This window comes from Trachypithecus francoisi, unplaced genomic scaffold, assembly GCF_009764315.1.
Source record: "Trachypithecus francoisi isolate TF-2019V2 unplaced genomic scaffold, Tfra_2.0 Lachesis_group19, whole genome shotgun sequence".
Classification (NCBI taxonomy): domain Eukaryota; kingdom Metazoa; phylum Chordata; class Mammalia; order Primates; family Cercopithecidae; genus Trachypithecus; species Trachypithecus francoisi.
This window is the reverse complement of record NW_022681464.1, coordinates 35,088,740-35,102,637: the sequence shown is the minus strand read 5'-3', so window position 1 is coordinate 35,102,637 and position 13,898 is coordinate 35,088,740. Positions and strand designations below refer to the sequence as shown.

The following is a 13,898-nucleotide window of genomic DNA, read 5'->3' as shown; positions in this document are numbered from 1 at the left end:
ATGAAAACAACATTCATCTCGTTTATCTCTCTCAAAGCTCTTGAGTGACTAGATGCATTGTCAATGAGCACTCATATTTTGAAAGGAATCTTTCTGAGCAGTAAGTCTCAATGGTGACCTTAAAATATTCACTACTCCATACTGTAAACAGATATACTGGCATCTGGGCTTTGTTGTTCCATATACAGAGCACAAGCAGAGTAGATTTAGCATCATTCTTAAGAGATCCACAGTTTGTGGAATGGTAAATGAGCATTGGCTTCAACTTAAAGTTACCAGCTGCATGAGACTCTAACAAGACAGTCAGGCTGGCCTTTGAACCCAGGCACTGACTTCTCTTCTCTAGCTGTGAAAGGCTTAGAAGGCATCTTTTTCCAATATCAGGCTGTTGCATCCACATTGAAAATCTGTTGTATAGTGTAGCCACCTTCATCAGCAATCTTAGCTAGATCTTCTGGATAACTTACTGGAGCTTCTCCATCAGCACTTACTGCTTCACCTTGCATTTTTATGTTACAGAGATTGCTTCTTTCTTTAAACCTCGTGAACCAACTTCTGCTAGCTTCAAATTATATATTATACATATATATACACACACACATATTTTAAGTTTCTGGGTACATGTCCAGGGTGTGCAGGTTACACAGGTAAACATGTGTCATAGTGGTTTGCCGTACCTATCAACCCATCACCTAGGTATTAAGCCCAGCATGCATTAGCTGTTTATCCTGATGCTCTCCCCACATCCCACTGCCTGACAGGCCCCAGCGTGTGCTGTTCTCCTCCCTGTGTCCATGTATTCTCATTGTTCAGCTCCCACTGATAAGTGACAACATACGGTGCTCAGTTTTCTGTTCCTGGGTTAGTCTGATGAGGATAATGTAGCTTCCTCACCTCTCTCAGCCTTCACAGAATTAAAGAGAATTAGGGTCTTCCTCTGGTTAGGCTTTGACTTAAGGAAATGTGGCTAGTTTGATCTTCTATCCACACCACTTAAACTTTCTTCACATCAGCAATAACGCTGCTTTGCTTTATCACTTGTGTGTTCATTGCAGTAACACTTCAAGAACTTTATCTTTTAAATTATAAATTTCCTTTGAAAACTGCACCTTTGTATTCACAACTTGGTTAACTGGTGCAAAATGCCTAGCTTTGGGCCTATCCTGGCTTTACACAGGCCTTCCTCTCTAAGCTTAATCATTTCTAGCTTTCTGTGGAAAGTAAGAAACATGAAACTCTTCCTTTCTCTTGAACACTTAGAGGCCATTATAGGGTTATTAACTGGCCTAATTTCAATACTGTCTTGTCTCAGGGAATAGGGAAGCCTGAGGAGAGGGAAGAGGAAATTGTGGGTCGGTGAGGCCGTCAGAACACACATTTACCAATTAAGTTTGCCGTCTTACAGGTGTGATTCATGACACCCCAAAACAATTACAAAAGTAACATCAAAGATCAACATACTTGATGTGAGAGTAATGAAAATGTTTCAAATATTGCAAGAATCACCAAAATGTGACAAAGAGACATGAAGTGAACATCAGCTGCTGGAAAAATGATGCCTAGAAACTTGCTCGATGCAAGGTGGCCACAAACCTTCAATTTATAAAAATCACAATTATCTGTGAAGCACAAAGAATAAGGTGTGCCTTTATATGAAACTCTGGGGTCAATCATAATATTTGAGAGAGCAAAAGGATAACAAAACCAAGAAATCTGAGAACTGCACATCCCAGAAATGCAAAGTTTAAGTTAAAAATCAATGAGAATAACCACATTACCAAAAGAAAAGAAAATCACACAATCATTTTAACAAACAGAAAAAGCACTTAACAAAATTTAACAGTCTTTCATAATTTTAAGTTGTAGTGAATTAGAACAAGACAAGATGTCTACTCATTTTGTTCCTTTTTTTTTTTTTTTTGAGGTGGAGTCTCGTTCTGTTGCCCAGGCTGGAGTGCAGTGGTGTGATCTCAGCTGACTGCAACCTCTGCCTCCTGAGGCCAAGCAATTCTCCTACCTCAGCCTCCCGACTAGCTGAGACTATAGGCGCGTACCACGACGCTTGGCTAATTTTTGTATTTTTAGTAGAGACGGGGTTTCACCATGTTGGCCAGGCTGGTCTTGGACTCCTGACCTTAAGTGATCTCCACCCTCCTTGGCCTCCCAAGGTGCTGAGATTACAGGCTTGAGCTACCACACCCAGCCAAGATGTCCACTCTCATCACTTTTTTTTTTTTTTGAGATGGAGTCTCGCTCTGTTGCCCAGGCTGGAGTGCAGTGGCACAATCTCGGCTCACTGCAAGCTCCGCCTCCTGGTTCACGCCATTCTCCTGCCTCAGCCTCCGGAGTAGCTGGGACTACAGGCGCCTGCCACCATGCCTGGCTAATTGTTTTGCATTTTTTTTAGTAGAGACAGGTTTTCACCGTGTTAGCCAGGATGGTTTCGATCTCCTGACCTCGTGATCCACCCACCTCGGCCTCCCAAAGTGCTGGGATTACAGGCATGAGCCACCGCCCTCAGCCACTCTTATCACTTTCTATTAACACTGTATTAGAAATCCTATCAAAAAGTAGGACAAAGCCTGGCACAGAGATCAAGGCACGCGGATCACTTGAGGTCAGAAGTTCGAGACCAGCCTGGCCAACGTGGCGAAACCAAAATACAAAAATTAGCCGGGCGTGGTGGTAGGCGTCTGTAATCCCAGCAATTCGGAAGGTTGAGGCAGGAGAATCACACGAACTGAGGGAGGCAGATAATGCAGTGAGCCAAGATCACACCACTGCACCTCAGCCTGGGCGACAAAGCAAGACTTTGTCTCAAAAAAAATAAATAAAAGAAGTCATCTATTTATCAATTATATGTCAATAAAATTTAAGAAAACCGAAAGTCATGAATATTGAAAAGGGAGAAGTAAAACTGTCATTATTTGCAGATAACATGTTTACGTACACAGAAAACCCAATGGAATCTGCCCAAAACACAACTGGAATGAGTAAGTGAACTGCTTACAAGAACCCAGAATGAAAACAAACTTAGAAAAATCAATTGTATTTTGGCCGGGCGCAGTGGCTCACGCCTGTAATCCTAGCACTTTGGGAGGCCGAGGTGGGCAGATTACGAGGTCAGGAGTTCAAGACCACCCTGGCTAACACGGTGAAACCCCGTCTCTACTAAAAAATACAAAAATTAGCTGGGCATGGTGGTGGGTGCCTGTAATCCCAGCAGAGGCAGGAGAATTGCTTTAACCCGGGAGGCAGAGGTTGCAGTAAGCCGAGATCGCGCCATTGCACTCCAGCCTGGGCAACAAGAGTGAGACTCTGTCTCAAAAAGAAACAAAAAAGAAAAATCAATTGTATTTTTACATTCTAGCCATGAACGCTGGAAACAATTTTTTAATATCATTTTAAGCAGTGAACAAATGTTAAGTTCCAATAATTTAAGAGAAGTCATGCAAGGGCTGGGCACAGTGACTCACACCTGTTAATCCCAGCACTCTTGGAGGCCAAGGCAGGAAGATCACTTGAGCCCTGGAGTTTAAGACCAGCCTGGGAAACATAGTGACACCCCCATCTCTACAAAAAACAATTAAAATTAATTAATTAACTGGGCATGGTAACACACACCTGTGGTCCCAGCTACTCAGAAGGTTGAGATGGAAGGAATGCTTGAGCCTGGGAGTTTGAAGCTGCAGCAAGCCATGACCATGCCACTGTGCTCCAGCATACGTTAACAGTGAGGCCCTGTCCTCCCCCCGCAAAAAAAAACACTCATGCAAAATCTCTATATTTAAAAACTACAACACTGCTAAGAGAAAACAGAGACCCAAACAAATAAGGAAGTACATCATATTCAAGGATTTTAATACGCAATATTGTTAAGATGTTTATTCTCCCCAAATTGAGCTACAGATTCAATGTAATCTCAAACAAAATCTCAAAGAGGAGAAAGCTGCAGAGCATAAGAACATATACTACCTTATTTCAAGACTCTTTTTTTTTGGAGACAGTCTCGCTCCGTTGCCAGGCTGGAGTGCAGTGGCGTGATCTCGGCTCACTGCAATCTCCGCCTCCCAGGTTCAAGCGATTCTCCTGCCTCCTGCCTCATCCTCCCGAGTAGCTAGGATTACAGGTGTGCATCACCACACTCAGCCAATTTTTTTTTCAAGACTTTTATTATAAAGCTTTAGTAATCAAAACCATTTGGTACTAGTGTAACTTTAATCTACTAGATCAATGAAACAAAAACCAAAAATAAACCTGTAACTAGTTTTCAAGAAAGAGCCCAACACAAGTCAATGGGAAAAGGCAAGTATTTTCAACAGATAGTGCTGGAACAACTGGATATACATGTGAAAAAAAGTCATCTGGAATTTATTTTGGCATCATAATGAGGTTACTGCATTATAATAAATATTCATAAGATAATACTTACATTTTTTATTTTGATGTTTCCCCAATCATCATCCTGTTTCAAAGACAAACAAAAGACATTTAACCACTTCTGTACAAGCAGAACATAATCTAATAATCAATTTATTTTAATCTACTTCAAAACAGAATAAAATTTATCCTGTATGCAGATTTCATTTAAAATTACAGCAATAAAAAAAAATTTTTTTTGGCCAGGCACGGTGGCTCACACCTGTAATCCTAGTACTTTGGGAGGCCAAGGCAGGCGGATCACCTGTGGTCATGAGTTCGAAACCAGCCTGACCAATATAGAGAAACTCCATCTCTACTAAAAATACAAAAAGTAGCTGGGCATGGTGGTGCACACCTGTAATTCCAGCTACTCGGGAGGCTGAGGCAAGATAACTGCTTGAACCCAGGAGGCAGAGCTTACAGTGAGCCGAGATCTCACCACTGCACTCCAGCCTGGACAACAGAGCAAGGATCCATCTCAAAAAAAAAAAAATTTTCTTTAAACACAAGCGGTCCTAAAGCCAGGGTTTCAAATAATTTGCTTCGACTGCATAAGGTAACACAATATAAAAGGCAGTAACCTTTATAGCATCAAATACTAAAAAACATATAAGTATAAAAAAAATACTTTTAGCAAGTACTAAAATACACTTGACTAATGACGGATGATAGATCCTATTTTTTGGGTGTTTGGAACCAGCAGAGCTAATAAATAACTAGCTTAATCGGCAAGAATGAAGAGTTAATGTAATTAAGGTGACTCTATAATTTATCATCAGGAGACTCAGAAGAATACAAATGCTAGAATAAACCAGACTACCCAGGGCAAACTAAATCTTACTAATATTTGCATAACCACAAATGTTTCTCAAGTGCTAAATTTCACATCTATAAAGCAATTAAATACTTTCCCTTCAATATGTTGAATAAAGATCAATATATTTTTTTAAATGCATGATTAGTCCAGAGTAATATTTTAACTTACTGCAGCTAGGCCTTTCCCCTCATAGGATAAAGTCGATTCCATATTACACCTTTTTATAGAAGGTATTGGGTATTCAATATGCTTGTCTACCCTTCACTGTTGCCACTAATTATATCCTCTATCTGCTTTAAAATGGAACAGTAACTCCTACAGGCCCTTCTCAATTTAAGGACTGTGACTGCTAAAGATAACGAATGATAACTATAAATGCCCTCTAAGATCACTTACCCGAGGTCACACAAAGCTGGGAATGGAACACAGATCTGCTTGATTTATAAATCATAAGCTCATTTGGTGCCTTACTATGTTACTTAAACCTCTTTGACATTCATTTATAAAATTTCCTCATTTATAAGATACGGATAACATATAGTTGACAATAAAAGAAAATATAATAAAAGCCTGACACAGAAAAAGTACTCAATAAATGGTAACTATTAGCAGTCACAGTTTCATTTAATTTGCATGCTTCTATAACTCCTGACAACATACCACTAGTACAGTGTTCAGCACGATTTAGGCTATGAAGTTCACTAAAGGCCAAAGGTTCACACTGTACCTTCAGAGGTAAACAAAGTTATTTTCCTCCAACATGTGTTTTACTGCCCTGAGGGGGTAGCCAGTCTTTATCTTTTTTTTTTTTTTTTTTTTTTTTGAGGCAGAGTCTCGCTCTGTCGCCCGGACTGGAGTGCAGTGGCCGGATCTCAGCTCACTGCAAGCTCCGCCTCCCGGGTTTACGCCATTCTCCTGCCTCAGCCTCCCGAGTAGCTGGGACTACAGGCGCCCACCACCTCGCCCGCTAGTTTTTGTATTTTTAGTAGAGACGGGGTTTCACTGTGTTAGCCAGGATGGTCTCGATCTCTTGACCTCGTGATCCGCCCGTCTCGGCCTCCCAAAGTGCTGGGATTACAGGCTTGAGCCACCGCGCCCGGCCTACCAGTCTTTATCTTTAAAGTTAACTATAGATCTTTAGCATTTTATCTAACCCTTGAAGAAAGTATTTTTTAAAACTATACTTATATTATTAAAAACAACAGAGGCCGGGTGTGGTGGCTCACGCCTGTAATCCCAGCACTTTGGGAGGCGCGAGGTGGGCAGATCACTTGAGGTCAGGAGACCATCGCCAACATGGTGAAACACTGTCTCTACCAAAAATACAAACATTAGCCAGGAGTGGTGGTGGTGACCTGTAATCCCAGCTATTCGGGAGACTGAGGCAGGACAATCACTTGAGCCCAGGAGGCGGTGGTTGTAATGAGTTGAGATGGTGCCACTGCACTCCAGCACCTGAGTGACAGAGGGAGACTCAATCTCAAAAATAATAATAATATAATAATAATAATAGATATCTTCTTGTCTTTTCTTCAGTCCTTCATCAGTGATGCTGGCAAGGATGGATTCTTAACTGTGGTAACTGTAATCATTCCAAAGGAAGTAAAGAAAAAAATTAGGTTTATTCTCTTTTTAAACAGAATTTTTTTCCTCCCATCTCCAGGTAGGAGTTAGGTAACAATTACTGTTACGAAAAAAGGGGACCAGGTGCGGTGGCTCACGCCTGTAATCCCAGCACTCTGGGAGGCCGAGATGGGCAGATCACTTGAGGTCAGGAGTTCAAGACCAGACTGGCCAACATGGTGAAACCCTATCTCTACTAAAAATACAAAAATTAGCCTGGCATGGTGGTGGACACCTGTAATCCCAGCTACTCGGGAGGCTGAGGCATGAGAATCACTTGAACCCAGGAGGCAGAGGTTGCAGTGAGCCAAGACAGCGCCACTGCACTCCAGCATGGGCAACAGAGCAAGACTTGTCTCAAAAAAAAAGAAAAAGAAAAAAAAAAAAGAAAAAAACGGCTCTTCATTAATGGGTAGGATGCAATAAAGGCCAAAAAAAAAAAAAAAAACCGAACACTTTTCCAGAACCAGGGCTTTGGTAAAAATGCTGAAGTGCTTTGAATTTCAACATACAAATGCATGTACAAAATTACATTCTGTAATAGTTTTTTTAAGAAAACAAACCTATCTGTATTGTTCCATATGTTTAAGCTGAGATAAAATTTTCCAACCTCATCACAGAAAATTACTAAGGAAATATTAATTGATTTCATTTTAGTCTAAACAAAATAAAACTAATACTTTTAATACATCCTCATAGGAAAAGAAATTCACACAATACAGATAACTGTAAAGTGTTCCACTCTTCTGACCCACAGAGGTATCTGGTAATACAATACATTTTAAAATAAAATTTAAATGATGCTTTTAGAACAAAGTCATGTCCTTTGCAGCAACATGGATGGAGCTGGAGATCATTACCTGTTAGTTCCTTAGTAAACTAACGCAGGAAGAGAAAAGCAAACCGCATGTTCTAATTTTAAGTGGGAGCTAAATAATGAGAACACATAGACACACAGAGAGGAACAACAGACACTGGAGCTTACTTGAGGGGTGGAGAGTGGGAGGAGGAAGAGGATCTTAAAAAAAAAACAACTACCTGTCAGGTACTATGCTTAGTACCCGGGTGATGAAATCTGTATATCAAAACCCTGCAACACAGGTTTACCTATACAACAAACCTGCACATGTATCTCAGACCCTAAAAGTTAAAACTAAATAAAAGTAAAAAGAGTTTTAAAAGGATGTTTTTATAATACAGTATAGTGTTGTGAAACGGCTACAATGTTTCTCCCTTACTCTAACATGCATAAGACAGTTTAAACCCCATAGATGACATATTCTCATCATATAAAAAAGCACTTCAAATGCTACATTAAAATTAAATACATTTTCCAGTGTTATTTTTCAAAAAGTATACAATAATAGTAACGTGATGAAAATTTGGACTATATTTTACCTTTAGAGTTCCTCCTTTCACCATAACTTTCTGTCTGGCAGGCTGGACTCCAGTCAACGCAAACAGCTGAGCCTTGAACACCATTGGAGGTTCATCAGTATTCAATTCTACACCTTCAAATTTCTCCTTTCCCCATTTTACAGTAACTGCAAACAAAATCACAATTTTTTAAATTAAAAAATAACAAGAATTACAGACCCTTAGAAGATCACCAATTAGGCAGTTATCAAGAGTCAAAGTATGGGCCGGGCGCGGTGGCTCAAGCCTGTAATCCCAGCACTTTGGGAGGCCGAGTCGGGCGGATCACGAGGTCAGGAGATCGAGACCATCCTGGCGAACACTGTGAAACCCCGTCTCTACTGAAAAATACAAAAAACTAGCCGGGCGAGGTGGCGGGCGTCTGTAGTCCCAGCTACTCGGGAGGCTGAGGCAGGAGAATGGCGTGAACCCGGGAGGCGGAGCTTGCAGTGAGCTGAGATCCGGCCACTGCACTCCAGCCTGGGCGACAGAGCAAGACTCCGTCTCAAAAAAAAAAAAAAAAAAAAAAAAAAAAAAAAAGAGTCAAAGTATGTCATTCATCTTTCTATGCCCATAATGTCTACCTAATCAAGAGCAGCATGCATGCAGTAGGTGCTGAATAAAATTTCACTGGATCAAACCTAACTTCTCATTTCATAGTTAAAGAAACTGAGACTTCAGCGGGCTGGGTGTGGTGGCTCACGCCTGTAATCCCAGTACTTTGGGAGGCTGAGGCGGGCAGATCACAAGGTCAGGAGTTCGAGACCAGCCTGTCTCTAATAAAAATACAAAAATTAGCCGGGCATGGTGGCGGGCGCCTGTAATCCCAGCTACTCAGGAGGCTGAGGCAGGAGAATCGCTTGAACCCAGGAGGCGGAGGTTGCAGTGAGCCAAGATCGCGCCACTGCACTCCAGCCTGGGCGACAGGGCGAGACTCCAGTTCCAAAAAAAAAAAAAGAAACTGAGACTTCAGAGAAGTAGATTGATTTGCTAATGTCAAAAAAAATTGGTTAATAAACTCCCAAGTCTTCTGAATCCTACTCCAACAATAAGATCATATCGAAACATTTCCCAAAATGATGTTTTGCAGCCCCCACAATGTGTTGAATTGAAGAATCATTCATATCAGCACACAGCATTGGAAAAGAAGAGAGAGAAAAAGGTTAGATAGTTTAAGAGAAGAAAAAAAATTCCTGGGAGAATAAAGCACATCTAGAACAACTTAAGGAATACAGATTCTGAGTCATAAGAAATGTGGGAGAACTGAAAAGCGTCATTTCTGAACAAGAGGTGCTCGATTAAGAAAAAATCCAAAGACATATCTAAAGCATTTAAAAATATATAGAAATTCCACTTCACAGCCATTAGAATGGCTATTCTTTTTAAAATTTAATAGAAAGTAACAAGTGTTAGCAAAGATGTGGAGAAACTGGAACACTTGTACACTTCTGGTGGGAATAAAAGTAAACATAGAATTACCATATGATCCAGCAATTTCATTTCTGGGTATACCCTGAAGATCGGAAAGCAAGGACTCAAACAGATACTTGTACACCCATGTCTACAGCAGCATTATTCACAACAGCCAAAAAAGTGGGAGCAACTCAAGTGTCCGTCAACAGATTAATGGACAAAGAAAATGTGGTATATACATACAATGCAATATTATTCAACCTTAAAAAGGAAAGAAACTCTTACACATGCTACAACATGGATGATTCCGGTTATATGAGATACCTAAAGTGGTCAAATGCATCCACACAAAAAGAGAATGGTGTTTGCCAGAGGATGTGGATGAAGGTAATAGTTGTAAAACAGTGTGAATATACTTAATGCTATAGAACTGTACATGTAAAAACCATTAAAATGGTAAACTTTATTACATATATTTTACCAAAATAAAAAATTTCAATCAGCCTCATAACATAGCTAACTTTTGAAATATATTTTTTAAAACCCAAAGATACATATTGGTTCCACTGAAAACTTTATAACTTTTCAAAAATAAGAATCTCACAACTGTTAACTGCTTTCTAACTCCTGAAATCAGAATTTGAAAACCTCATCCAGACACCAAATCCCAATTCTATCATCAGTTCAATGAGTATGTTGAGCATTCAGTTAATGACAAGCCGGGTACAAAACATTGGGAAGGCTCTCCATAAACTTACAGCCTAATGGGGCGGGGGCGGGGGGGAGTAATTAACAATATAAGTATTATAAAGGCTACAGCAACAAAGCGGAATGCTTCATAAACGAGGAAAGAGTCCCTGGATGAAGTATTAACTTCTGAGTTATCACTATCAATTTTGAATCTCAAAGAAAAGATTAAGTGTTAGAGACTAGGAGAGAACAGTATTCCCAGAAAAGGAAAACATTCCACAGCATAAAGCAACATGGTATGTTCTAAGATGTAAGTAATTCATTACCAGAGAAAAGGGAAAGCAGCAGTAGATGAAACTGGAAGTTGACTAAGGATCAGGTTATGGAAGATAAGTCATCCTAAAACACACATAAAGAGACCAGGCACGGTGGCTCATGCCTGTAATCCCAGCACTTTGGGAGGCTGAGGCGAGTGGATCACCTGAGGTCAGGGGTTCGAGACCAGCCTGGCCAATACGGTGAAACCTTGTTTCTACTAAAAATACAAAAGTTAGCTAGGCATGGTGGCAGGCACCTGTAATTCCAGCTACTCGCGAGGCTGAGGCAGGAGAATCGCTTGAAACCAGGAGATGGAGGTTGCAGCGAGTCAAGATTGCGCCATTGCACTCCACACTGGGCAACAAGAGCAAAACTCAGTCTCAAACAATAAAAAAATAAAATAAAATAAAACACATAAAAGCTTTATATTGTAGGCAATGTGTAATTCCTGAAAGGCTGTCATAAAGGCCACTTTGGTCTGTTTTTTTTCTTGCAGAAGCAGAGAAATCGGGCTTGAAGAGGGCACACTGTAATCACTGAAATAAACTAGAAGCATATTACAATAGTACAAGCTAAAGATGCTACAGGATTAAACCAAAACAGTACTAGAAGTAAAGGAGAGGAAACTACCTGAAATTTACTGCACTATTGCCATGAGCAAGTTACTTAAAACTTTTTGCTTATGCTTACAAGAGGAATTACACCAGTATCACAGGATTATGTTGAAGATTAAAACAAAGCAATATATACAAAACCCTAACTCTGTAAGAGGCACAGGTGTGTGTTTATTTTTAGAGACGGGGGTCTTGCTCTGTCACCCAGGCTGGAGTGCAGTGGCGTGATGACAGATCACAGCACCCTCTAACTCCTTGGCTCAAGTGATCCTCCCACTTCAGCTTCCCGAGTAGCTGGGATTAAAGGCACACACCATGGCCCCTGGTTTTAATTTTTAATTGCACTTATCCTTAACCATTTAATAATTTAGATATGTAATTTTTTTTTCTTTTCTTGAGATGCAGTTTCGCTTTTTTTCACCCAGGCTGAAGTGCAATGGTGTGATCTTGGCTCACTACAACCTCCGCCTCACGGTTTCAAGCGATTCTCCTGCCTCAGCCTCCGAAGTAGCTGGGATTACAGGCGCCCGCCACCACTCCCGGGTAATTTTTTTGTATTTTTAGTAGAGACGGGGTTTCAACATGTTGGCCAGGCTGGTCTCGAACTCCTGACTTCAAGTGATCCGCCCGCCTCGGGCCTCCCAAAGAGCTGGGATTACAGGCGTGAGTCACTGCGCCAAGCCTACATACTTAATTTTCTACTAAATCTTATGAAATAGTACTTAAAATGTTCTCTCCATTTTAATATAGAGCTTTTTGCTGACCCTCAAAACACAGATTATCGATATGGAGAGGTCAAAGGCAGGGACCTTTCCCTCATTTGAGGGATGAGGAAAAGATCTGATTAAATATTTAAGATAAAGCTCAAATTTTAAAGAAGAAACTGTGGTCAGCGCTGGCATTTTTTGAGGAAACATAGGGGTTTGATGTGTGTGAACCTACTGGCGTGTTTAAGTATTAGAATATTTCAAGAGTCATTCTACTGTTGTTATGGCTTTAGAAAGGGGTTGGGCAATCATTAAGAAGTCGATTCAAGATTCTAGACCATCAAGAATCCACCTTGAGATCAAACAATACTCTTATTCGTATCATGCTTTGTAAATGCTGAATCTTCAATTAAGGAGCTGTGACAGAATAAATAGGGATGGTCAATGAATCACACATCTACAGCCAACTGGAGACACCACACATATTTTAGGTGCCATTTTGAATAAGGCTAGGGAGCAGCAAGGTCCATTCTCTAAGTAAAAGTGATCCCTGGCCAGTACCTTGGACTGTCAGCAAGCAAAAAACACAAGCCCTTGTCAAACGCCAACCAAGAAATGACACCCCGGGGATACGTGTATTCATCTACTTCTGAAAGCTCACACCATGTTTCGGATAGAGAAATCCAGCGCAACGTCTGATGAAACGAAAACGAAGCAAAAAGGTTTACAATCTGCCTCGGGACAAAACTAAAACTGGTACCAAAGGGGCGGTCGAACAAAGGCAAGGGGCAAGAGAAGGGCGAAGGGCGACGAAGGGCGGCGAACGCCGCTTGGCAACCCCAAGAAGGATGAAGGCTCACCTTCCATCCCGGGTCCCTCCTTCCCTCCCGTTCTTCCCCGCTCCCTTCCACGGCGACCACTGAGAAGCCCAAAGGAATCGCCCTGCACCTCCAGCCTGGTGCCCAGAGCCTCAGGACACACCCTCACTTTCACCGCACACCAGAGCAGCGTCAGAAACTATTCTGCAGAGTCACGACTTTAAGAGGCTTCCCCATCTCCACTCCCCCCATCCATCGGCGAACGGCGCTCCCCTGCCACGCAGGGCTCCAACCCAGCTCGGAGAGGGGTAGGTGCCAGGGTTGTCTCCGCTCCGCCGGCCCCGCGCACCCCACCCCGACCCCTCCCGGCCCATGCCCGGCGCCCGCCAGTGCAGGCCAGGCCTACGCGGAGGCCTAGCGCCGGCCCAGTGTGCTGCGCGCTACGCCAGGACGGGGCTCACCGGAGTAGAGCGGCATGGCGGGGCGCGGCGGGGCGCGGCGGGAGGCGGCGGCGCAGGAGGGCTGGGCCTGACAAGGGCGGCGAAGAGACAGAGACCAGAAGCAGCTGCGGCGGCGTCCGACGCGGAGGCGCGGTGGCGGCGGCTTCGGTGCGACGAGAGTCTCATTCAAACCGGCCACTGGCGATGACGCAGCAACACGCAGCACACCCGTGCAGCCCGGGAGCGACTGCAGGGAGGAGATAGGGCGGCAGGGCCGGGGCGGGGCCTGGAGGTGGCGAGAGGAGGGAGGAGGGGGAAGGCGGTGGAGGGGTGGCGGGAAGGAAGGAGCGAGCAAGGGAGGGACGGGCTCTGGGCCCCAGTCACAGCAGCAGGTGCGCGCCTGCGCACTGCCGCCCACCGCCCTGCGCCCACTGGCCACGTGGTCTTGGCGCGGCCCAGCCCTGCGGCAGATGAAGTGGGAACTTGGTATCCCACTTGCTGTCTGAGGCTGAGGCGGGAGAATCGCTTGAGCCCAGGAGGTCGAGGCTGCAGTGAGCTGTGATCGTGCCACTGCACTCCAGCCTGGGCGACAGAGCGAGACCCTGCCTCAAAATAAAATA

The 13,898-nt window shown here is 42.9% G+C and overlaps 1 protein-coding gene across 4 annotated transcripts in view; it reads right to left on the bottom strand.

The window, feature by feature from the left end:
• Window positions 1-13,635, bottom strand: part of USP14 (ubiquitin specific peptidase 14) — a 60,870-nt gene extending 47,235 nt beyond the window's left edge. For 2 of the 4 annotated variants that reach the window (XM_033178180.1, XM_033178179.1), the window contains exons 1-3: window positions 13,300-13,635; window positions 8,261-8,406; window positions 4,433-4,465 (exon numbers count right to left, since the gene is read on the bottom strand). In XM_033178180.1, coding sequence (XP_033034071.1) covers window positions 4,433-4,465; window positions 8,261-8,406; window positions 13,300-13,315 — 195 coding nt within the window. In that variant the 5' untranslated portion in view covers window positions 13,316-13,635. Of the gene's footprint in view, window positions 1-4,432; window positions 4,466-8,260; window positions 8,407-12,880; window positions 13,009-13,299 lie in introns of those variants that run through there. The other 2 variants (XM_033178183.1, XM_033178182.1) reach the window with 2 other exon arrangements.
• Between the last annotated feature and the right edge of the window lie 263 nt (window positions 13,636-13,898).